Consider the following 26,928-nt stretch of genomic DNA (forward strand, 5'->3'; position numbering starts at 1 on the left):
ACACTGTCTTAATAGGGTAATGGGTGGGTAGCAATACAGAAGCTGCAGAGAGGAGTGTTAAACTACGACTCTGCTTCCTTGTCTGAACCCTGGGTTGTCAGAGTTCTGGAGAACTAATACATTTGGTCTGATTCCTTGAAAGTAGAGCTGCTCCATCCAAAATGGGATGGATGCCGTGTTTCCGGATCAGACCAGGTTTTTCCCAAAACGTTTGCCAATTATCAATGTAGCCCAAATCGTTTTCTGGACACCACCTAGACAGCCAGCGGTTGAATGACAGCATGCGGCTAAACATGTCGTCACTGGTCAGATCAGGGAGGGGACCAGAGAAAATTACAGAATCCGACATTGTTTTGGCAAACTTACACACCAATGCAACTTTGGTGACTTCCGATTGGCGTAACCGTGTGTCAGAACAAGTGAACCAGAGTAAAGAAAAAAATAATTATTTAAATAATCATTTTATTTACCGTGGTAAAAAAGCTATGAGAAAAAAGTAATTGACTCCCTAAACTTGATAACTGGAGCACTACTCTTTGTTTCTGCTTTTAGTCTGGCCAGGTACATAGCCCTGTTTTACACTACTCTATACCTCAAAAGCATGGGTCACATTACAGCGTTCGTTAAATCACTACACTGGCTCCGTGTTGGTTAAAGGGATAGAATTTGAGATCTTGTTGATGGTTTATAGGAGGAGAGGATTAAATCCGAACTGAAAATATCAAAGTTTATTGCAGCTTACCCATAAAGGTCAAAAATTGTTAATCATTTATTTTCTATCAGGTTATTTGTTTTTTTATTTGTTTGGAAGGGATTTAAACCCAACTCATTCCTCAATTGTTTCAATGCTCATCAGCCCAGTCTGAAAGAGATCTATGTTTACATTTCAAGCAAATGTCAAAAATTTTTATTTAGTTAGATTTTATAAAGTGCTTTACAAATACAGAAAAAAAGATAATTTGCTGGTTTTATAGCAATTCTATGTCATTGTGCCTATTCCCAACCCATGTGTCTTTTTGTGTAAAGGCTATAGGCCTTCAAACGTTTGAGATCATCTTTCTGCACTGTTTGGCCTTCAACTCCTACAATGTTTTGTGGAATTTCAGCCATTGCACTATTCAGCTATTCTGCTACCGTAGGATCCCCTGGATAAAATGTGATCACTCACCAGTCTTTTCTGCGTCCACTCCAGGGTGTTTGGACAAATGCTTTCCAGACACCTTTAAATGGTGTCTGGACCCTCATGGGATAAGACACCAAATAAAATGTTCATTTAACATGAAAATGTCAGAGGAAAAAGAAGATTTTGACAAAACATAAAAAATAAGTTTAAAATTAAAGATTTTTTCTGCAGGCCATTACAGTAAATTTTAATGAAATAATTTAAAATGAATCAGGTAACTGAATATTTTCAACAGTGATAATTAGTGATGCAACACTGACAAATACTGTTATATTTATAAATACAAAGAATATAAAATAGTTCTTTAGCTTTTAATATTTAATTTTTATTTTCTTTAATAATAATATATACAAAAACCTTTTTACTCAAAAGGTTTTTGTTTCTCTCTATTTTTTCTTTTTCTTTTTTTTTCTAATCTTCATGCTTTTGGACTATGGGAGTAAGCCGGAGCACCCGGAGAGAACCCACTAATAGACAGGGAGAACATACAAACTCCATGCAGAATGAGTGCAGATTCTGCATGCTATACATGTTTTAAGGGATACTGTACTACAGTGAATCCCGCATTTATGACAGTTTTGATATGAATAATCAATATGCAATATACAAAATAACATACTCAGACAAAACTTTAGATTAAATATTTCAAAAATATTAATTAATTCAGAGAAACACAATAATAAATGATGCTAAAATTAATCAAATTAAAATTAAACAATTTTGCTGAGAGAGACATATTTCCCTGACGCACCCCACCCCCCATCCCCCTCGTGTTGATGTGTTTGTTCTTGGGATTCTTGGGTCCCTTGTGTTGTTTGGGAGTCTTGTCAAATACTTTTCATCCCATGCATGCCCGCTTTTATCTCTAAGGGGCTGTGTAAGGTGGAAGTCTGTTTGCGTGGAAGCCTGCATTGGGGTGGTGGCCTGCATTTGTGAATAGGCCTGGGTTTGGGTTTGGGCATGGACCTGGATAGGGGTAAAAGCCTGGGTTTCCGGATAGACCCTGGTTTCGGTATGGACCTGGGTTTGTGTAATGACCTGGATCTTTATAAAAGCCTGGGTTTACGTATGGGCCTGGATTTGCATATGAGCCAGGGTTTGAGTGTGGGCCTGGATTTGCATATAGGCCTGGGTTTGGGTAGGAGCCTGGGTTTCTGGATAGATCCTGGTTTTGGTACAGACCTGAAATTGTGTAATGACCTGGGTTTGTGTGGAGGCCTGCATTTGTGTGGAGTCTGTGGTTTTCCTGGGGGCCTCTGTAAGAGGGAACTCCCCTGTTTGCATTCAAGCCTGCAGTATTTGACTGAGGACCTGGGTTTGCATGGATGCCTATTATACTGTGCTGTCTTCTGCATTGGTGGGGGCCACTACCTGTCTGAAACTGTCTGTTTGCATGGTGGCCTGGTAAAGTGGGCTCCTGTATTTGTATGGAGACCTCTGATGGCCTGGAGACCTGTGATGGTGTTGAGACCACTGATGGCGTTGAGATCTGTGTTGTTGTTGAGACCTCAGCTTGATTAGAGGAGTTATTTTGGGAGGACACTTCATGATCGTTATCTTTTGAAGCAAGCTTCAACTCCAAAGTTAGATTTACAATGTGACTCTGCAGAGATTTAATTTTTTGCTCCTGTTCCCTGAATTTGGTGCCAAGCTCATGGTGAATCTTGAGCTGGTCTTCACATTGCAGTCTCAGCTTTTGTTCTTCAACCAAGGTTTCTGCCAGCTTTTCACAGTGCAAGTTATGTGTTTCAGCTTGCTTCTTCAAGAAATTGAGCTCATTAAGAATATTCACATCAACTGTTGCTTTGGGAATGTGTTGAAGTTTTGAGGTTCTCTCAGTGTCCGATACAATGGATCTTTCCTGGTCTTCCTCATTGGGCTCACATTCAACTTTAATGTGACGTTCATGTTCTAAAGTTTCTTCCAGTTCTTGTATCTTTTCCAAGTAGGCTGTGCATTCAACCTGAATTGTGATTCTTTGTTCTCTCTCCTTCAGAAGATCCAAAGTTTTAACTTGGAGTTGGTTTTTAAGGTCACCCACCTGCTCCATGAGGTTATTAATATGTTTGGCAGCCTGCTCAATGTACATTGAGTTATGACTTCCCCTAAAAGTTGGGGCATGGCGGGTCATCCTCCTCCTTCTGGGGTATTGATAGCGGGGAGCTCCATACTGGGTAGAGACTTGTGGGTACCTGTTGTGGTATTGGGCAAGGAAATGGTTTGACTGCTGATGTGAGTGGGAAGACCATGCAGCCACAGAGTTCAAAGGAATGGGAACAAAACCTGTGCACAGGTTACATACTTGTTGGATTTCAATGGAGTTGACAGCCCTGGGGTCAGCAGAGGGGTTTGATTCCTGCTGGGCTTCCACTAAAAGGGGAGTTTCAGATCCGGTAGAAGAATTTGCTACCTGCTGAACTTCCACTCCTGGGTAAATTTCAGATCCAGCAGACTCAGATATTACCTGCTGGGCTTCCACTAAAAGGGGAGTTTCATATCCGGTAGAAGAATTTGCTACCTGCTGAGCTTCCACTCCTGGGTTAATTTCAGATCCAGCAGACTCGGGTGTTACCTGCTGGGCTTCCACTAAAAGGGGAGTTTCAGATTCGGTAGAAGAATTTGCTACCTGCTGAACTTCCACTCCTGGGTAAATTTCAGATCCAGCAGGCTCAGATATTACCTGCTGGGCTTCCACTAAAAGGGGAGTTTCAAATCCGGTAGAAGAATTTGCTACCTGCTGAACTTCCACTCCTGGGTAAATTTCAGATCCAGCAGACTCAGATGTTACCTGCTGGGCTTCCACTAAAAGGGGAGTTTCAGATTCGGTAGAAGAATTTGCTACCTGCTGAACTTCCACTCCTGGGTTAATTTCAGATCCAGCAGACTCAGGTGTTACCTGCTGGGCTTCCACTAAAAGGGGAGTTTCAAATCCGGTAGAAGAATTTGCTACCTGCTGAACTTCCACTCCTGGGTAAATTTCAGATTCAGCAGACTCAGATGTTACCTGCTGGGCTTCCACTAAAAGGGGAGTTTCAGATTCGGTAGAAGAATTTGCTACCTGCTGAACATCCACTCCTGGGTAAATTTCAGATCCAGCAGACTCAGATATTACCTGCTGGGCTTCCACTAAAAGGGGAGTTTCAGATCCGGTAGAAGAATTTGCTACCTGCTGAACTTCCACTCCTGGGTAAATTTCAGATCCAGCAGACTCAGATGTTACCTGCTGGGCTTCCACTAAAAGGGGAGTTTCAGATTCGGTAGAAGAATTTGCTACCTGCTGAACTTCCACTCCTGGGTTTATTTCAGATCCAGCAGACTCAGGTGTTACCTGCTGGGCTTCCACTAAAAGGGGAGTTTCATATCCGGTAGAAGAATTTGCTACCTGCTGAACTTCCACTCCTGGGTAAATTTCAGATTCAGCAGACTCAGATGTTACCTGCTGGGCTTCCACTAAAAGGGGAGTTTCAGATTCGGTAGAAGAATTTGCTACCTGCCCAACTTCCACTCCTGGGTAAATTTTAGATCCAGCAGACGGAGATGTTACCTGCTGGGCTTCCACTGAGGGGGAGATCTCAAACCCAGTAGAAGGAGCTATTTCCGCCATGATTTCAGATTCTGTGGAAGTTTGCTCCTCTGGTTCAGTTAGATCAAGCTCACTGGTATTACCAATGTCATCATCCATTGGGAAAATAATACAATCGTAGTCGACTTGGATGTTGAGGTCAACCATGTCTGCCCATGAAAGATTTAGTTTAGAGGCTTCTATGTCAGTAATGATCTTCTTTTCTTCCATGTCTTTTGTTTCTGCAAATTTTCTGTTCTCTCGAACAAGCTCTCTCAAAAGGGATCTGTCTCGATAGAAGGTAGGAACACTTGTGAAAATGTCTGTCTGTTTGATGTCATCTATGCTTCAAGATTCCTTTGATGCATCAGAGAGTGATGTCATCACCTCTGATGTCATTGTGCCTCTTGATGCTGAACATTCTACTTCAGTTCTCTTTGTCCAAAATGGCAAAGGAATAGCACACAGTAAACTTTCTAAATGGACATTTAGAAAGTTTTATTGTTTAAATTTTATATTTCATGAATTTACTTATTTAGTTAGAAGAGCTCAGATATTCTCTTTTTGTCGCCGGTGAGCTATCAGAACTATGAAGAGCTAAAAGGAGCACAAGCTAACATAAAAATAATTTGTGAAACAGATAGTCATAGGTTCATGTGTTCTTTTAAATGAAACTACAAATAGATAAATTAAATAAAGATGTCTTACAGATCAGCTGTAAGACAAACCTGCCCACAGCCATCAGCATCTACAACGGCTCTTTGAAGAAACCAACATAATGAGCTACAACATTTAATTTCCCTTTGGGATTAATAAAGTATTTTTGAATTGAACTGAATTTAACGTACACTTTTTAGTGTAAATTTAAATAATCACAAATAAGACAATTTGCACAAACAAAATAGTTTTTAGTTGGAACGGGGCCAACCCAGGAATAGTTATAGCATCATTTTAAAGTATTTGAAGTTTCAAAGTTTCTTTTTTATTTGCCATCCATTTATTAATTGACTCATTACTTCCTTTTTAATTTGCTTGGTCAGCTGCCTAATCATTCAGACACAAAAAAACATCAAGTACATGATCTACTGAATATATAAAAACAAAAACAAAAAAACAAACATGACCCAGGTCTAATAAAGTCAACACGTTTTTTTTTTTTTTTTTACAATATGGACTTCATATCCCACAATTCCCACTTCCGCTACCGTTATGTTGACAGGCAGCAGATGCACTTTAGTTCAGCTAGCTAATGCAGCAGTTACATATGAGTGGTGGAGAGGCGGATTAAAACCAAAGGAAATGAGAGGTAAAATATGGAATTTGTTTAGCTTGTATTTAAATGCTCCTGTAAGTCTAAAAGTGCCTGTGACATTGAATTTTCATGATAAGGGAAAAACTGACTGCTGCTACAGTGGCCAGCAACACAGACAGCAACGAAGAAAATATTTCTTTAGATATATTTCAGTCACTATCAGTGAGACGCAACAAAGTCAGGAGCAGAAAGTCAGCTTTCATCAGATGGCAGAGCACAAGTGCTGCAACATGCGAATGGCCATCTAAAGTCTATTTTTGCCGGATGCCGGAGCACGGCCAGAGTCAATCTGCATGAATTATACCGCACCACTAGGAAACAGAACGAGCACAACATCTGGATTTTCAAAATGATTCACTAAAGACAAATTAGATCTCACCATATTATTAAATACACACATATATTTATATATACACAAGTATATATTAGCAGTTGTTAACATTAGATCAATTAGATCAGTTACTGGGTTAACTAACGTATTATAAACCGAGCAAGTAAACATTAAATGCACCATATAAAGCAACAAATATAGCTTCGCTGCACTCAGTGTACTCAGTGTACTCACCCATTATAGAACAAAACACTGGACCAGATGCAGTTTAAATCCAGGGTTATGGTAAATATACGGCACTGGGTGAAACAACCGGAGGTTTGTTTAAATATATAAATATAAGTATGTAAAAATATGAAAACAGATGTTTATTTCCAGGTCTGATCCAGGTAGCTTTTGTCCTCTTCACTTTAGAAAGATTATGCAGACTAACAGCTGCTGTTGTAGTATTGCAGCCACCACCAGCATTGCACTGTTTCACCATATTAACGCTGTTCTTAACGACACTTGGCTTCTATCTGAACTGCTTATCATTGAAGCTCACACAATGAATGACCGGAGATTTCCCCTTTCACGTCATTTCCGGGTGTCTTTGGACTTGCAAAATGTAACATTGAAATATGCTTATTTTGTGTCACAATTGTCTTTAATCACGTCTTCAGTCGTAATATCATGTTAGTTACTGTCCAATTCCTTCAATATTAACATGTTTTTTTTCAATTTCTGCATTTGTGGGAAAAGAGTGTCACAAGTACTATAATACTTGCTGTTGTATAATGTCTAGTTATTTCAGATGTGTCTTTGCTGCTGAACCATAAATCATACTTCCATAATCCATATTTGACTTAATCAGTCTTGCGTAAATTCATTTCAAAGTTCTTTATCACTTTCTGTATATGTATTGTATATTCCATATGATTTAATTGTAACTTAATTTTCTCTCTCTTTTTTTTTTTTTTCTGTGTAAACACCATAACTTTTGTTGTTTCAACTGAGAATTTAGATCCCCATTGAAAGACCTATTTCTCTGTTCTAATTATCTCAGCTTCTACAGTAAATTTCTACACTTTTTCCATATGGCTCCAGCATCTGTAAAAAGTAAACAACCAATTTCTTTATCAATGTCTTTAAATATATCATCCATCATTACAGAAAGCAATAATGGACTTATAATACTTCCTTGTGGGGTTCCATTTTCTACTACATACTTTCCTGACAATTCTTGACCAATTCTAACTTGTATTTGATAAAGAGTTTTTAATCCAGTTAAACATTCTCCAGTAATTCCCATGTTACAGAATTTCCGTAGTAATCATTCAACCCACATCATGTCATATACTTCTCTATATAAAAAAATGCAGCAACTATGCTTTCTTTATTTACTTGGGCTCTCCTGATTTTATGCCCTTAACACAATGTTAGGTCATTAGTAATCCTAACTTTTCAAAAACCATGTTGATATTTTGATACATACCTTTTAATATTAAAATAAAATAATACAGGTCCTTCTCAAAATATTAGCATATTGTGATAAAGTACATTATTTTCCATAATGTCATGATGAAAATTTAACATTCATATATTTTAGATTTATTGCACACTAACTGAAATATTTCAGGTCTTTTATTGTCTTAATACGGATGATTGTGGCATACAGCTCATGAAAACCCAAAATTCCTATCTCACAAAATTAGCATATTTCATCCGACCAATAAAAGAAAAGTGTTTTTAATACAAAAAACGTCAACCTTCAAATAATCATGTACAGTTATGCACTCAATACTTGGTGGGGAATCCTTTGGCAGAAATGACTGCTTCAATGCGGCGTGGCATGGAGGCAATCAGCCTGTGGCACTGCTGAGGTCTTATGGAGGCCCAGGATGCTTCGATAGCGGCCTTTAGCTCATCCAGAGTGTTGGGTCTTGAGTCTCTCAACGTTCTCTTCACAATATCCCACAGATTCTCTATGGGGTTCAGGTCAGGAGAGTTGGCAGGCCAATTGAGCACAGTGATACCATGGTCAGTAAACCATTTACCAGTGGTTTTGGCACTGTGAGCAGGTGCCAGGTCGTGCTGAAAAATGAAATCTTCATCTCCATAAAGCTTTTCAGCAGATGGAAGCATGAAGTGCTCCAAAATCTCCTGATAGCTAGCTGCATTGACCCTGCCCTTGATAAAACACAGTGGACGAACACCAGCAGCTGACACGGCACACAGACCATCACTGACTGTGGGTACTTGACACTGGACTTCTGGCATTTTGGCATTTCCTTCTCCCCAGTCTTCCTCCAGACTCTGGCACCTTGATTTCCGAATGACCTGCAGAATTTGCTTTCATCCGATAAAAGTACTTTGGACCACTGAGCAACAGTCCAGTGCTGCTTCTCTGTAGCCCAGGTCAGGCGCCTCTGCCACTGTTTCTGGTTCAAAAGTGGCTTGACCTGGTGAATGTGGCACCTGTAGCCCATTTCCTGCACACGCCTGTGCACGATGGCTCTGGATGTTTCTACTCCAGACTCAGTCCACTGCTTCCGCAGGTCCCCCAAGGTCTGGAATCGGCCCTTCTCCACAATCTTCCTCAGGGTCCGGTCACTTCTTCTCGTTGTGCAGCGTTTTCTGCCACACTTTTTCCTTCCCACAGACTTCCCACTGAGGTGCCTTGATACAGCACTCTGGGAACAGCCTATTTGTTCAGAAATTTCTTTCTGTGTCTTACCCTCTTGCTTGAGGGTGTCAATAGTGGCCTTCTGGACAGCAGTCAGGTCGGCAGTCTTACCCATGATTGGGGTTTTGAGTGATGAACCAGGCTGGGAGTTTTAAAGTCCTCAGGAATCTTTTGCAGGTGTTTAGAGTTAACTCGTTGATTCAGATGATTAGGTTCATAGCTTGTTTAGAGACCCTTTTATTGATATGCTAATTTTGTGAGATAGGAATTTTGGGTTTTCATGAGCTGTATGCCAAAATCATCCGTATTAAGACAATAAAAGACCTGAAATATTTCAGTTAGTGTGCAATGAATCTAAAATATATGAATGTTAAATTTTCATCATGACATTATGTAAAATAATAAACTTTATCACAATATGCTAATATTTTGAGAAGGACCTGTATGTTAATCTATTATTATCTATATAATGATTTTTTCAATTGTTTTCCAGATATTTGAGGAAAAGCAATGGGTCTAAAATGTTCTGGGCCTGTATTCACAGAGATCCTAAGACTAAAAGTAGCTCCTAGTGACGTCATTCTGAGAGAAATCTTTGAATTTCTGACATTCTAAGATTTTTCTTAGAATTCTCCCTAGGTAAGTTATTCACGAAGCATCTTATGCCTTAAGAGAGCTCCTAATGTGAGGAGATCTTAAGAGTAGTGAGGAGGACATTTAGTGAGCTCAAGAGTGTCTTAAGCAGGCAAGATGGCAGAAAGACCGAGAGACAGGAGAGATATTTCCCAAACAACAGTGAATTAATAAAATGCTACAGGCTCAACGGCAGAGGGGTCCACCCTTGAGTAAATGAGCACAAAAACTCGTACTCGTACTCGTACTCGAACTCGTCGTCTTCCGCTTTATCCGGGACCGGGTCGTGGGGGCAGCAGACTCAGCAGAGATGCCCAGACGTCCCTCTCCCCAGACACCTCCTCCAGCTCCTCCAGGGGGAGCCCAAGGTGTTCCCAGGCCAGCCGAGAGACATAGTCCCTCCAGCGTGTCCTGGGCCGTCCCCTGGGCTTCCTCCCGGTGGGACGTGCCTGGAACACCTCCCGAGGAAGGCGTCCAGGAGGCATCCGGTATAGATGCCCGAGGCACCTCAACTGGCTCCTCTCGATGTGGAGGAGTAGTGGCTCTACTCCGAGCCCCTTCCGGATGGCCGAGCTCCTCACCCTATTTCTAAGGGAGTGCCCGGCCACCCTACGGAGGAAGCTCATTTCCGCCGCTTGTATCCGGGATCTGATTCTTTCGGTCATGACCCAAAGTTCATGGCCATAGGTGAGGGTAGGAACGTAGACCGACCGGTAAATAGAGAGCTTCGCTTTTCGGCTCAGCTCTCTCTTCACCACAACGGACCGGCACAGTGCCCCCATTACTGTGGGAGCCGCACCGATCCGTCTGTCAATCTCCCGCTCCATTCTTCCCTCACTCGTGAACAAGAACCCGAGATACTTAAACTCCTCCACTTGAGGCAGGAGCTCCCCTCCAACCTGAAGAGGACAAGCCACCCTTTTCCGGTCGAGAACCATGGCCTAAGACTTGGAGGAGCTAATCTTCATCCCAGCCGCTTCACACTCGGCTGCGAACCGCCCCAGTGCATGCTGTAGGTCTTGGCTAGAGGGGGCCAGCAGGACAACGTCATCTGCAAAAAGAAGAGACGAAATCCTCTGGTCCCCAAACCAGACCCCCTCCGGCCCTTGGCTGCGCCTAGAAATCCTGTCCATAAAAGTTATGAACAGGACCGGTGACAAAGGGCAGCCCTGCCGGAGTCCAACATGCACCGGGAACAGGTCCGACATAGTGCCAGAAATGCGAACCAAACTCCTGCTCCGTTTGTACAGAGATCGGATGGCCCCTAGTAAAGGGCCCCCGATTCCATACTCCTGGAGCACCCCGCACAGGGCATCACGAGGGACACAGTCGAATGCTTTCTCCAGGTCCACAAAACACATGTGGACCGGTTGGGCAAACTCCCATGAACCCTCGAGTACCCTGTAGAGGATATAGAGCTGGTCCAGTGTTCCACGGCCGGGACGAAAACCACACTGCTCTACCTGAAGCCGGGGTTCGACTATCGGCCGGACTCTCCTCTCCAATACCCTGGCGTAGGCCTTACCAGGGAGGCTGAGGAGTGTGATCCCCCTGTAGTTGGAACACACCCTCCGGTCACCCTTCGTATGTAGGGGGACCACCACCCCAGTCTGCCAATCCAAGGGCACTGTCCCCGTCCGCCACGCAATGTTGAAGAGGCGTGTCAACCATGACAGCCCCACAACATCCAAAGACTTGAGGTACTGAGGGCAGATCTCATCCAACCCCGAAGCCCTGCCACCGCGGAGCTTTTTAACCACCTCGGTGACTTCAGCCTGGGTGATGAAAGAGTCCAACCCCGAGTCCCCAGCCTCTGTTTCCACCAGGGAATGCGTGATGGCAGGATTGAGGAGATCCTCGAAGTACTCCTTCCACCGGCCGATAATGTCCCCAGTCGAGGTCAGCAGCTCCCCAACCCCACTGTAAACAGTGTTGGCGAAGCACTGCTTCCCCCTCCTGAGGCGCCGGACGGTTTGCCAGAATCGCTTCGGGGCCAACCGGTAGTCCTTCTCCATGGCCTCACCAAACTCCTCCCAGGTCCAAGTTTTTGCCTCTGCCAATTCACAACACATGTCGTCTCAAGGCAATTTACAAAGTCAATTCAATCGAATCATACAGATTTCAAGTCAGATACATACATTACAATTAATCCCAGCAGATTGGATCAAGTCAGTGACGTCCAGCATTCCCAAATCCTGGATGAGCATGTAGAGACAGTGGACAGTCACTGGCGTTGACTTTGCAGCAATCCCTCATCCTGAGCATGCATGTAGCGACAGTGGAGAGAAAACTCCCTTTCAACAGGCAGAAACCTCTAGCAGAACCATGCTCAGTTTGAACGGCCATCTGCCACGACCAACTGGGGGTTTGACAGAGCAGAGCAGAGACATAAAAATAATACAAAAGCACTAATCCAGTAGTACTTTCTATAGGAAAGAAAAGTGAAACATTAATGGTTGTAGCTACTTTAGAGGTTTCATCTACGAGACAAAGACAGCTTAGCAGATAATCTCCGAGCAAGTTTTCAATGTAACTTCTAGAAAGAAAAAAACAGAGAGAGAACATAAAGTTAAAAATTTAAATTATAGCAAATAACTCAAAGTTGAAGAGTAGTATGAGAATGTAGGAGAGAGAGTGAAAGTGGTCATTATGTTCTCCAGCAGCCTAAGCCTATAGAAGCATAACTACAGAGACAGCTCAGGATAACCTAAGCCACTCTAACTATAAGCTTTATCAAAAAGGAAAGTTCTAAGCCTAGCCTTAAAGGTGAACAATAGATAATGAAAGCAATAATAAATAACCATGAATGAAAGTGAACAAAATTTCAAACAATATAGCACAAAATTATAAAATTTTTTACAGACTGTAAAATATTATCAAAAAATAAATTTGGAAGAAAATTGGTAAAACTCTAGACAACAGTACAATAATCTAAGCATTAGAAGGAAGATGTAAATGAGGGGAAAAGAATTTGTTATATTGTTCATGATGATATCTGAAGTCTCAGCCTAAATGGTCATCTGCATCGCTCCCTGTCTGTGGAGAAGTTCTCTGGTGTGCTGCTATCTCCTCTCTAGCTTCTGAATGCAGCAGGTACCAGAGCTGCTCAAATTCCAGGCTGGTGCTGAAAGCAGAGGGAACAATGCATTTATCTGCTGGGAATGCCTGTTCACACCGTGATCCCAGGACCAAATCTACCTTTCAACACTCCTCTCTTCTCCTCCACCAGCAGGCTCTGCTCCTGTTCAGTTCAGTATTTCCACCTTTTTTTCTATGTTTTGTTTTGGTCATTTTACCAAGCTAAACCTCTTTATACAAGAAGGAGATCACAGTAAAATGCAGAATTTTTATATTAATATTAAATGAATAAATATAAAATAGATGCAGCATGAAAACGACCAGCATGGCGAGTAAACATAATACTGTGAAGTATGGGGATGGCCGCATCATATTCTGGGGCGTGTTCTGCTGCAAGAGCCACTGATGCACATCTCAAAAATAAAAGGCATCTTGAGAAAAGAACATTATGTGGTAACACTGAAGACACATTTCAAGGCATCAGCCAGGAAGTTAAAGATAGGACAGAAATGTGTCTTCCAAATAGAAAATGGACATTCTGCCAAATTAAGGACAACAAAGCTAATGTAAAAGGAGGGGCCATTACAGTGATCTCAGTCCTATAAAAAAAAAATGTGTGGGCAGAACTAAAAAGGTAAGTATATGCAAGGCAACCTACAAATCTGACTCAGTTTTACACCAGTTGAAGAAATGGACCAAAGTTGGAATGGACCAAAATTTCACCAACTTTGTGAAAAGCTTGTGGAAGGAAGCCAAAACATCTGACTGAAATCATACAGTTTATATAGCAATTATACCAAATACTAAAAAGATGTATATAAAGTTCAGAATTTGAACTAAAAAAAAAAAAATGTGTTGCTGATTATTCGGGAAAAAAGAAAAGGTATGGTTATTCCAACTGACCTAAAACAGGGAGAATTTTGTCTGTTTTAATGTCTGACAGTGAGATAAAATGCGTATGTGTCCTTTTATGTAGTGCACATAAATATGACTTAAGCTGTATATAAAACAGAGCATTTAGAATAATGAAAAAATTAACATGACAGTAACATGTCACCATTTTATAAACTGGAAGAAGCTGATAATCACTCAGAGAAATTAATAAATGCCACAAAGATAATTTTATACTAGTTGACATGTAAGCATTTCCCTTCAGAGTTTTGGAGGTAAGGCTTTCAAAGCCTCATTATTAAAAGTCACTGAACCTATATTAACATATTGACCAACATGTAATCGCAGCTGCACTGGAGTATTTGGCACTGCGGGAGCTTTAGCTCGGCTGAACCATGAAGGGTTATCTACACACATGCTCAGGAAGGACGCCTGCGTGCCTTTGGCAAAAACAGCAGGATTCTAGACGTTTTTAAAAATATTATAAAGAATAAAAGTAAAAAAATGCATTAGTCATCTGACGTTTCTAAAGTTTTTATTTATATGAAATGTGACCTTAATTTGTCTCAAAGTTGCTTCGTTTCTAATGTTTCAAATGGTCCAACCAGAGTCCAACTGATGCCACTCTCCATTACCTCCAAAGCCCCAGCTGTGTGTGGAGACAGGTTGGCATTGTTCGTTTTCACACACTAGCTCTAACCTTACCCAACAGTCGAATGACTTTTATGTCACTAAGGCCAGATTATAAAGCTGGAAATAGGCATGTCCAGACTTCTTCCCTCCTTCCCTAGTGACAGCTTTTATTCAGCAGACCAACTAGGAAAAGTAAGAAATTTCGGCTGAACCAATGACAGTTTATTAAATGTGTTATAAATAAATATTTACAAAACATTCATTAATTCAGAACCTTTATGGTAATGTTGCAGGTGGCAGCGCAAACACAATAATAAATGGTGTTGACATTTTGAAATTTAAATTTTGTGAAGATCATTGTTGTCTGGACAAGAACAAGATGCATTTGGTGCATTCCATTTAGACTTGGTAGTTGGAATGTCCAACTTCCAAGTAGGAAATTTCAGCTGGAACGCCCTCCAAAGTCGGAATTACGAGTCAGAACAACTGGAGCAACATGACTTCTACATTCAAGATGGCTGCTACTCGCATCAACAGTGTAAAACTTTCTTACTGAGTCTGTTTTTAGTAGTTCTGTATTTTTATGTACATGTAGTTAGTTTTACATGTACAACTGACTACATGTACAACTGACTACTCTGTTAATAAGACGTGATGCTGGTGTGAATGCAGTGTTGGTATGAAAGCAGGAAACGAGAACACTATAACTCAGAGATGACATAAACTCCAACTTCCCAGTTCCAACTTCCAAGGTTAATGGAACATACCAGAAATGCTGCTGTAGGACAACCGTATTCAGCAAAGAAGACTAAGACAGTTGTTTCCTTCAGCTAATCTGAGCTCTAAAACAGAACAGAGGTCTAAACAGATATCTTTAAACAATCTGTGTGGCTGCTTCAGCTCATCCTGAATGCTGTGGCCAGAGCCCTTACCAACACCATGAAAGAGCCACAAAATGAAAAGGTTTTAGAACACATCTGTAGTTGTAGCTGTAGTTTTTATATAACATTCATTGATTCCTTTAGAAACATACGCTGGATCCAGCAGCAAACAACTGCATAAATACCAGACTACATGAACTGACTCAGGTTGATCTCACATAGACTTTTGCAAGCTAAATACTGCAAAGTAAATACAGCATTTACACATCTAAGGTAGACATGTAGAATTGTTACAGTACAGAGTAAATTTGCTCCCTTACAAATTTCTGCTTTTCTTTTCTGCTTTCCTTTTTTTCAGTCACACCTAACTATTTCAGATCATCAAAAAATTATGTTCAATTCAATTCAGTTTCATTCAGTTTTATTTATATAGCGCCAATTCAGAACACATGTCGCCTTAAGGCACTTTACAAAGTCAGTTCAATTGAATCATACAGATTGCAAGTCAGGTGCATACTTTCCAATTAATCCTATCAAACAGTGCAGTCAGATTCAGTTTATTATTTAAATTGGTTAAATGTTTTTCTATCTAAGGAAACCCAAAGGATTGCATCGAGTCAGTGACTTGCAGCATTCACTCCTCCTGGATGAGCATGTAGAGACAGTGGACAGTCACTGGCGTTGACTGCAGCAATCCCTCATCCTGAGCATGCATGTAGCGACAATGGAGAGGAAAAACTCCCTTTTAACACGAAGAAACCTCCAGCAGAACCAGGCTCAGTTTGAGCGGCCATTTGACACGACCAACTGAGGGTTTGAGAGAATAGAGCAGAGACATAAAAAGAATACAGAAGCACTGATCCAGTAGTACGTTCTATGGGAAGGAAAAGTGAAAAGGTAAAACATTAATGGTTGTAGCTCCTTTGGTGGCTTCATCCAGGAGAGAAAGAGAGCTAACCAGATGAACTTCGAGCCAGTTTTCAAGTCGAGTATGAAAGAGAGCAGATACAGTTAGTCACAGTAGAAGCTCAGCCAGTAGCTATGTCTAGGAGAGACAGGGTTAAACACTGAAAGACATGGCCAAGTGGATCATCTGTATAAGGTGAGCATTAAGTTGTTGGAAGTAAGCAGCTTGGCTGATGTCCCTCTCTATTAAGGTGCCACAGCTAAACACAAAGCCGGCTCACATGTAGCTGCTAGAAAGAGAAAAAACAGAGAGAGAACATAGAGTTAAAAGCTGAAATAACAGCAAATAACTCAAAGTTGGAGAGTAGCATGAGGTGAATGTGGTCCTTATGTCCTCCAGCAGCCTAAGCCTATAGCAGCATAACTACAGAAATAGCTCAGGATAACCTAAGCCACTCTAACTATAAGCTTTATCAAAAAGGAAAGTTAAGCCTAGCCTTAAAAGTAGACAGGGTGTTTGCCTCACGGACTAAAACTGGGAGCTGGTTCCACAGGAGAGGAGCCTGATAACTAAAAGATCTGCCTCCCATTCTACTTCTAGAGACTCTAGGAACCACCAGTAAACTTGCAGTCTGAGAAGTGCTCTGTTAGGAATATATGGAACAATCAGATCTCTCATATATGATGGAGCTAGGTCATTAAGGGCTTCATATGTGAGGAGGAGAATTTTAAATTCTATTCTGGATTTAACAAGGAGCCAATGGAGGGAAGCTAAAATAGGAGAAATATGATCTCTCTTTTTAATTTTCATTAGAACTGTTGCTGCAGCATTTTGAATCAGCTGAAGGCTTTTAACTGCATTTTGTGGACATCCTGATAGTAAAGAATAACAATAGTCCAGCCTTGAAGTAACAAACGCATGGACTAGTTTTTCAGCGTCACTCCTGGATAGGATATTTCTAATTTTGGCAATGTTCCGGAGGTGAAAGAAGGAAATCCTAGAAACCTGTTTAATATGGGATTTAAACAGTGGCATGCACAGACATTTTGGGGGGCAGGGGCTCAAGTGGGAAAAAAGGGCACCTTGTGCGGCACATGGAGCTGTCGGTTGCCTTTGTAGTGTGAGATTTATTACAGGCACAGCATGAACATAATTTATATGTATTACTAAGCACCCACAAAACACACTGTCCTGTGGTATGTAGGGAAATGACCACACAGGAAAAAAAACTCAAAACAAGAATGCATTTTACTAAATTCTTTAAATTAATAAGGCAACAAAATGATCATATATTGATTTAAAGTTAGATTACTGATTCACTACCTGAACTTCCTGAGTCAAATTTGAAACTTATGTTACTCTTCATTTTTTTTTCTTTTTACACACTGAGCACAACGTGTTTGTCTTGACTATATCATTCTGTACTTTTATCACAAAATGCCTTCTGCACCAAATAACCTTATGTTGTCGCAAAGCAGGTTACACTGTCAAATTTACCAGGTAGGTCACACTAAATGAGTTATCTTCAGTAACCATGACCATTCTACAGTGTAAATCAACTATAACCAGAAAATAAGTTATAAAATCTTTATAGTCAAAATGAAACCAACATCAGAGAATATGATCATAAGAAGAATCATCTATACTTCTGCATGTATCCAGTGTGATATATGACAGAAATTATTCTTAGAGAATAAAGTGAATGAGATTACAAGTCCTGAGAACTGATGTATGCTATTTAGAAATTAAAATACTGTGATCACATCATCATTTTTACACACACAGAAGTAGAAAATACAACTTAGCCTACATGCCCCACATTTACTGAACTTTATGAAAGGTATTTTAGTAGTGTATGAATTGCAATGTTAACCAGCTCATTTGGCCGTATTTGCAATAAAAAAAAAACATGAGTCAAAGAGAAGTCATCAGGGACCATTATAGCAAATGTAATACGTATATCAATGAGATAGATTTGAATTGATTTATTTCTTCTAATTTAAGAGTTAAATCATGGACATTCTCCTAGCGCCTGGTGGCGGCAATAGAAGACATAGCGGGTAAAGGTATGCCATTTATTGGCCTGTTCTGTTTAGATAAAATGGTGGCAAGTGAAGTTTTAATTTTTTAATCTGAAGTTTAGGAAGCAAGTATATTCATTTTGTTTGTTACCTGGATGGTTAGCTGGCCTGTCTGCAGGGCAGGGCTCTATTAGACGGCGGAGGAGAGGAGAGAAGAGGTAAGCTGCACCAGCGCAGGTCCAATTCTCCGCTCTGCACGCGGCTTGTACCTGCTGAGTGACACACGAGGCGGGACACGGACGTGTGCTGGTGAGGGGGGAGGGGAGGTACTTGTCAATCAAAATTTCAAAACGTGGGGCACTGGTATTAAAGACCTTTAAATTCAGAAATTTTACCTTGGGCCCCACACTGTACACTGTAAAAAAGAAAAAAAGAAAGATTTCAGGAGGGAACGTTTTGTCCATAGGATAAAAGGGCAGGTGCTCTAGCACCACCTCATGTCTATCTGTGCACGTCCCTGGATTTAAATGACATGTCCTGGTCAAAAATAACACCAATGTTTTACGTTATTACCAGAGGTCAATTTAATACCGTCCACATTAATTGACTGACTAATCAATTTCCTTTTCAAAGATTCCGGTCCAAAGGCGAATATTCTGTCTTGTTTAAATTTAGAAGCAGAAAATTTAAAGTCATTTTTCAAGTTTTTCTGTCTTCAAGACATGCTTGTAGTCTATCTAACTGGTTGGGCTCATCAGGATTTATGGATAAATAAAGATGAGTATCATCAGCATAACAATTAAAATGTATCCTATGCTGCCTGATAAGTTTACCTATTGGAAGCATATATATATTAAAGAGAATTGTCCCAAGTACTGAACCCTGTGGTACTCCACAATTAACCATGGAGTTTAAAGAGGATTTATCATTTACATGGACAAACTGGAATCTGTCAGACAAATAAGATTTAAACCAGCCTAGTGCTGTTTCCCTAATCCCTACAGCATGTTCCAGCCTTTCTAAGAGAATATTGTGATCGACTGTACCAAATGCAGCACTGAGATCTAACAGGACAAGTACAGACACAAGTCCATTATCTGAGGCCTTAAGAATATCATTAATGACTTTCAGCAGAGCTGTTTCAGTGCTATGATGAGCTCTGAAGCTTGACTGAAACTCTTCAAACAGGTCATTGCTCTATAAATGCTCACACATTCGGTTAGCAACTATTCTTTAAGAATTTTAGATAAAAACTGAGGCTTGGATATAAGTCTGTAATTTAGTAAATCATCTTGTTCAAGAGAAAGTTTCTTAAGTAAAGGTTTAATTACAGCTACCATAAACGCTTGTGGTACCTATCCATTTACTAAGGACAGATTAATCAAATCTAAAATGGGGCTGGTAATCAGAGGGAACACTTCCTTAAATAGTTGGGATTGGGTCTGACATACAAGTTGAAGGTTTAGATGAAGCTAATATTTTTGATAACTCAGGAAGCTCCACAAGATCAAAGCAATCCAAATCAGATCATATTTTACAGTCACCTCCAATGCTTTCTCACTTAGTGAGGATGCAGTAATCATGTTTGGGAGTATGTCAAAGATTTTATTTTTAATAGAATCAATTTTATTTAAAAAGAATCCCATAAAGTCATTACTGCTAAGAGCTAAGGGAATGTATGACTCAACAGAGATATGACTGTGTTAAGTTTAGCAACTGTACTAAAGAGAAACCTAGGATTATTATTCTCTTCTATTAAGAAATAAGCTGTTCTGGCTTGGCGAAGTGTCTTTTTATTCAACAGTAGACTATTTTTCCAGAGTAAGTAGGAATCCTCTAGCAGTACAGGGTTATGAAGAAATATTATTTCTTTACACTCAATGCCATATGTCAGCACCAGGTCCAGAGAATGAAGACAAAGGTAGGGAGGTTTGCTAATGTTTTGAGCAAAGCCACCTGAGTCCAAGACAGCAATAAAGGCTAAATTTAGGCTATCCCTTTCAGTGTCAATAAGAATGTTAAAACCCCCCTCTATAATGACCCTATCTGTATTTAACACAAAATCAGATAAAAGGTCTGAGAACTGATCTTTAACTTGAGAGTAAGGGCCTTGTGGACGGTACAAGACAACATAGAGAGATCTTATGTTCAATAAGCCACATTTATTGTTTTATTTTTATTTTCTGTCTGAGTTTTATTTATTTTTATGAGTTTTTCATGGTTTCCTACTTTTAGATTATTTTTTAATCTATTTAATTTTGGCTGTGGGCGAGACACTGTCTTAATAGGGTAATGGGTGGGTAGCAATACAGAAGCTGCAGAGAGGAGTGTTAAACTACGACTCTGCTTCCTTGTCTGAACCCTGGGTTGTCAGAGTTCTGGAGAACTAATACATTTGGTCTGATTCCTTGAAAGTAGAGCTGCTCCATCCAAAATGGGATGGATGCCGTGTTTCCGGATCAGACCAGGTTTTTCCCAAAACGTTTGCCAATTATCAATGTAGCCCAAATCGTTTTCTGGACACCACCTAGACAGCCAGCGGTTGAATGACAGCATGCGGCTAAACATGTCGTCACTGGTCAGATCAGGGAGGGGACCAGAGAAAATTACAGAATCCGACATTGTTTTGGCAAACTTACACACCAATGCAACTTTGGTGACTTCCGATTGGCGTAACAGTGTGTCAGAACAAGTGAACCAGAGTAAAGAAAAAAATAATTATTTAAATAATCATTTTATTTACCGTGGTAAAAAAGCTATGAGAAAAAAGTAATTGACTCCCTAAACTTGATAACTGGAGCACTACTCTTTGTTTCTGCTTTTAGTCTGGCCAGGTACATAGCCCTGTTTTACACTACTCTATACCTCAAAAGCATGGGTCACATTACAGCGTTCGTTAAATCACTACACTGGCTCCGTGTTGGTTAAAGGGATAGAATTTGAGATCTTGTTGATGGTTTATAGGAGGAGAGGATTAAATCCGAACTGAAAATATCAAAGTTTATTGCAGCTTACCCATAAAGGTCAAAAATTGTTAATCATTTATTTTCTATCAGGTTATTTGTTTTTTTATTTGTTTGGAAGGGATTTAAACCCAACACATTCCGCAATTGTTTCAATGCTCATCAGCCCAGTCTGAAAGAGATCTATGTTTACATTTCAAGCAAATGTCAAAAATTTTTTATTTAGTGAGATTTTATAAAGTGCTTTACAAATACAGAAAAAAAGATAATTTGCTGGTTTTATAGCAATTCTATGTCATTGTGCCTATTCCCAACCCATGTGTCTTTTTGTGTAAAGGCTATAGGCCTTCAAACTTTTGAGATCATCTTTCTGCACTGTTTGGCCTTCAACTCCTACAAATTTTTTGTGGAATTTCAGCCATTGCACTATTCAGCTATTCTGCTACCGTAGGATCCCCTGGATAAAATGTGATCACTCACCAGTCTTTTCTGCGTCCACTCCAGGGTGTTTGGACAAATGCTTTCCAGACACCTTTAAATGGTGTCTGGACCCTCATGGGATAAGACACCAAATAAAATGTTCATTTAACATGAAAATGTCAGAGGAAAAAGAAGATTTTGACAAAACATAAAAAATAAGTTTAAAATTAAAGATTTTTTCTGCAGGCCATTACAGTAAATTTTAATGAAATAATTTAAAATGAATCAGGTAACTGAATATTTTCAACAGTGATAATTAGTGATGCAACACTGACAAATACTGTTATATTTATAAATACAAAGAATATAAAATAGTTCTTTAGCTTTTAATATTTAATTTTTATTTTCTTTAATAATAATATATACAAAAACCTTTTTACTCAAAAGGTTTTTGTTTCTCTCTATTTTTTCTTTTTCTTTTTTTTTCTAATCTTCATGCTTTTGGACTATGGGAGTAAGCCGGAGCACCCGGAGAGAACCCACTAATAGACAGGGAGAACATACAAACTCCATGCAGAATGAGTGCAGATTCTGCATGCTATACATGTTTTAAGGGATACTGTACTACAGTGAATCCCGCATTTATGACAGTTTTGATATAAATAATCAATATGCAATATACAAAATAACATACTCAGACAAAACTTTATATTAAATATTTCAAAAATATTAATTAATTCAGAGAAACACAATAATAAATGATGCTAAAATTAATCAAATTAAAATTAAACAATTTTGCTGAGAGAGACATATTTCCCTGACGCACCCCACCCCCCATCCCCCTCGTGTTGATGTGTTTGTTCTTGGGATTCTTGGGTCCCTTGTGTTGTTTGGGAGTCTTGTCAAATACTTTTCATCCCATGCATGCCCGCTTTTATCTCTAAGGGGCTGTGTAAGGTGGAAGTCTGTTTGCGTGGAAGCCTGCATTGGGGTGGTGGCCTGCATTTGTGAATAGGCCTGGGTTTGGGTTTGGGCATGGACCTGGATAGGGGTAAAAGCCTGGGTTTCCGGATAGACCCTGGTTTCGGTATGGACCTGGGTTTGTGTAATGACCTGGATCTTTATAAAAGCCTGGGTTTGCGTATGGGCCTGGATTTGCATATGAGCCAGGGTTTGAGTGTGGGCCTGGATTTGCATATAGGCCTGGGTTTGGGTAGGAGCCTGGGTTTCTGGATAGATCCTGGTTTTGGTACAGACCTGAAATTGTGTAATGACCTGGGTTTGTGTGGAGGCCTGCATTTGTGTGGAGTCTGTGGTTTTCCTGGGGGCCTCTGTAAGAGGGAACTCCCCTGTTTGCATTCAAGCCTGCAGTATTTGACTGAGGACCTGGGTTTGCATGGATGCCTATTATACTGTGCTGTCTTCTGCATTGGTGGGGGCCACTACCTGTCTGAAACTGTCTGTTTGCATGGTGGCCTGGTAAAGTGGGCTCCTGTATTTGTATGGAAACCTCTGATGGCCTGGAGACCTGTGATGGTGTTGAGACCTCAGATGGCGTTGAGATCTGTGTTGTTGTTGAGACCTCAGCTTGATTAGAGGAGTTATTTTGGGAGGACACTTCATGATCGTTATCTTTTGAAGCAAGCTTCAACTCCAAAGTTAGATTTACAATGTGACTCTGCAGAGATTTAATTTTTTGCTCCTGTTCCCTGAATTTGGTGCCAAGCTCATGGTAAATCTTGAGCTGGTCTTCACATTGCAGTCTCAGCTTTTGTTCTTCAACCAAGGTTTCTGCCAGCTTTTCACAGTGCAAGTTATGTGTTTCAGCTTGCTTCTTCAAGAAATTGAGCTCATTAAGAATATTCACATCAACTGTTGCTTTGGGAATGTGTTGAAGTTTTGAGGTTCTCTCAGTGTCCGATACAATGGATCTTTCCTGGTCTTCCTCATTGGGCTCACATTCAACTTTAATGTGACGTTCATGTTCTAAAGTTTCTTCCAGTTCTTGTATCTTTTCCAAGTAGGCTGTGCATTCAACCTGAATTGTGATTCTTTGTTCTCTCTCCTTCAGAAGATCCAAAGTTTTAACTTGGAGTTGGTTTTTAAGGTCACCCACCTGCTCCATGAGGTTATTAATATGTTTGGCAGCCTGCTCAATGTACATTGAGTTATGACTTCCCCTAAAAGTTGGGGCATGGCGGGTCATCCTCCTCCTTCTGGGGTATTGATAGCGGGGAGCTCCATACTGGGTAGAGACTTGTGGGTACCTGTTGTGGTATTGGGCAAGGAAATGGTTTGACTGCTGGTGTGAGTGGGAAGACCATGCAGCCACAGAGTTCAAAGGAATGGGAACAAAACCTGTGCACAGGTTACATACTTGTTGGATTTCAATGGAGTTGACAGCCCTGGGGTCAGCAGAGGGGTTTGATTCCTGCTGGGCTTCCACTAAAAGGGGAGTTTCAGATCCGGTAGAAGAATTTGCTACCTGCTGAACTTCCACTCCTGGGTAAATTTCAGATCCAGCAGACTCAGATATTACCTGCTGGGCTTCCACTAAAAGGGGAGTTTCATATCCGGTAGAAGAATTTGCTACCTGCTGAGCTTCCACTCCTGGGTTAATTTCAGATCCAGCAGACTCGGGTGTTACCTGCTGGGCTTCCACGAAAAGGGGAGTTTCAGATTCGGTAGAAGAATTTGCTACCTGCTGAACTTCCACTCCTGGGTAAATTTCAGATCCAGCAGGCTCAGATATTACCTGCTGGGCTTCCACTAAAAGGGGAGTTTCAAATCCGGTAGAAGAATTTGCTACCTGCTGAACTTCCACTCCTGGGTAAATTTCAGATCCAGCAGACTCAGATGTTACCTGCTGGGCTTCCACTAAAAGGGGAGTTTCAGATTCGGTAGAAGAATTTGCTACCTGCTGAACTTCCACTCCTGGGTTAATTTCAGATCCAGCAGACTCAAGTGTTACCTGCTGGGCTTCCACTAAAAGGGGAGTTTCAAATCCGGTAGAAGAATTTGCTACCTGCTGAACTTCCACTCCTGGGTAAATTTCAGATTCAGCAGACTCAGATGTTACCTGCTGGGCTTCCACTAAAAGGGGAGTTTCAAATCCGGTAGAAGAATTTGCTACCTGCTGAACTTCCACTCCTGGGTAAATTTCAGATCCAGCAGACTCAGATGTTACCTGCTGGGCTTCCACTAAAAGGGGAGTTTCAGATTCGGTAGAAGAATTTGCTACCTGCTGAACTTCCACTCCTGGGTAAATTTCAGATCCAGCAGACTCAGATGTTACCTGCTGGGCTTCCACTAAAAGGGGAGTTTCAGATTCGGTAGAAGAATTTGCTACCTGCTGAACTTCCACTCCTGGGTTTATTTCAGATCCAGCAGACTCAGATGTTACCTGCTGGGCTTCCACTAAAAGGGGAGTTTCAGATTCGGTAGAAGAATTTGCTACCTGCTGAACTTCCACTCCTGGGTTTATTTCAGATCCAGCAGACTCAGGTGTTACCTGCTGGGCTTCCACTAAAAGGGGAGTTTCAAATCCGGTAGAAGAATTTGCTACCTGCTGAACTTCCACTCCTGGGTAAATTTCAGATTCAGCAGACTCAGATGTTACCTGCTGGGCTTCCACTAAAAGGGGAGTTTCAGATTCGGTAGAAGAATTTGCTACCTGCCCAACTTCCACTCCTGGGTAAATTTTAGATCCAGCAGACGGAGATGTTACCTGCTGGGCTTCCACTGAGGGGGAGATCTCAAACCCAGTAGAAGGAGCTATTTCCGCCATGATTTCAGATTCTGTGGAAGTTTGCTCCTCTGGTTCAGTTAGATCAAGCTCACTGGTATTACCAATGTCATCATCCATTGGGAAAATAATACAATCGTAGTCGACTTGGATGTTGAGTTCAACCATGTCTGCCCATGAAAGATTTAGTTTAGAGGCTTCTATGTCAGTAATGATCTTCTTTTGTTCCATGTCTTTTGTTTCTGCAAATTTTCTGTTCTCTCGAACAAGCTCTCTCAAAAGGGATCTGTCTCAATAGAAGGTAGGAACACTTGTGAAAATGTCTGTCTGTTTGATGTCATCTATGCTTCAAGATTCCTTTGATGCATCAGAGAGTGATGTCATCACCTCTGATGTCATTGTGCCTCTTGATGCTGAACATTCTACTTCAGTTCTCTTTGTCCAAAATGGCAAAGGAATAGCACACAGTAAACTTTCTAAATGGACATTTAGAAAGTTTTATTGTTTAAATTTTATATTTCATGAATTTACTTATTTAGTTAGAAGAGCTCAGATATTTTCTTTTTGTCGCCGGTGAGCTATCAGAACTATGAAGAGCTAAAAGGAGCACAAGCTAACATAAAAATAATTTGTGAAACAGATAGTCATAGGTTCATGTGTTCTTTTAAATGAAACTACAAATAGATAAATTAAATAAAGATGTCTTACAGATCAGCTGTAAGACAAACCTGCCCACAGCCATCAGCATCTACAACGGCTCTTTGAAGAAACCAACATAATGAGCTACAACATTTAATTTCCCTTTGGGATTAATAAAGTATTTTTGAATTGAACTGAATTTAACGTACACTTTTTAGTGTAAATTTAAATAATCACAAATAAGACAATTTGCACAAACAAAATAGTTTTTAGTTGGAACGGGGCCAACCCAGGAATAGTTATAGCATCATTTTAAAGTATTTGAAGTTTCAAAGTTTCTTTTTTATTTGCCATCCATTTATTAATTGACTCATTACTTCCTTTTTAATTTGCTTGGTCAGCTGCCTAATCATTCAGACACAAAAAAACATCAAGTACATGATCTACTGAATATATAAAAACCAAAACAAAAAAACAAACATGACCCAGGTCTAATAAAGTCAACAAGTTTTTTTTTTTTTTTTTTTTACAATATGGACTTCATATCCCACAATTCCCACTTCCGCTACCGTTATGTTGACAGGCAGCAGATGCACTTTAGTTCAGCTAGCTAATGCAGCAGTTACATATGAGTGGTGGAGAGGCGGATTAAAACCAAAGGAAATGAGAGGTAAAATATGGAATTTGTTTAGCTTGTATTTAAATGCTCCTGTAAGTCTAAAAGTGCCTGTGACATTGAATTTTCATGATAAGGGAAAAACTGACTGCTGCTACAGTGGCCAGCAACACAGACAGCAACGAAGAAAATATTTCTTTAGATATATTTCAGTCACTATAAGTGAGACGCAACAAAGTCAGGAGCAGAAAGTCAGCTTTCATCAGATGGCAGAGCACAAGTGCTGCAACATGCGAATGGCCATCTAAAGTCTATTTTTGCCAGATGCCGGAGCACGGCCAGAGTCAATCTGCATGAATTATACCGCACCACTAGGAAAAAGAACGAGCACAACATCTGGATTTTCAAAATGATTCACTAAAGACAAATTAGATCTCACCATATTATT

At 40.4% G+C, this 26,928-nt stretch overlaps 1 protein-coding gene across 4 annotated transcripts; it reads right to left on the reverse strand.

Moving 5' to 3' along the window:
• LOC124857521 (mucin-4-like) lies at positions 1-25,540 on the reverse strand. Of its 4 annotated transcripts, none has more exons than XM_047348814.1 (3): positions 23,912-25,540; positions 3,756-4,079; positions 1-3,539 (listed from the first exon to the last, which is right to left on the reverse strand). In XM_047348814.1, exons 1-3 carry the CDS (start codon positions 25,454-25,456, stop codon positions 2,049-2,051), a joined length of 3,360 nt encoding a protein of 1,119 aa, XP_047204770.1. In that variant the 5' UTR covers positions 25,457-25,540; the 3' UTR covers positions 1-2,048. The 4 variants fall into 4 exon arrangements, with proteins under 4 accessions (XP_047204770.1, XP_047204769.1, XP_047204771.1 ...); XM_047348813.1 differs by having other exon boundaries at positions 1-2,654; positions 2,691-4,079; XM_047348815.1 differs by having other exon boundaries at positions 1-3,809; positions 23,966-25,540.
• Between the last annotated feature and the right edge of the window lie 1,388 nt (positions 25,541-26,928).

The sequence above is a fragment of the Girardinichthys multiradiatus genome, chromosome 20, assembly GCF_021462225.1.
Source record: "Girardinichthys multiradiatus isolate DD_20200921_A chromosome 20, DD_fGirMul_XY1, whole genome shotgun sequence".
Taxonomy (NCBI): Eukaryota; Metazoa; Chordata; class Actinopteri; order Cyprinodontiformes; family Goodeidae; genus Girardinichthys; species Girardinichthys multiradiatus.

Coding starts and splice junctions, on each gene's coding strand:
- LOC124857521 (XM_047348811.1), bottom strand. CDS start 25,456: ATGGAACAAAAGAAGATCATTACTGACATAGAAGCCTCTAAACTAAAT. Junction 4,080..23,911: donor TTTTAGTGGAAGCCCAGCAG/GAATCAAACCCC, acceptor GAAGCCCAGCAG/GTAACACCTGAGTCTGCTGG.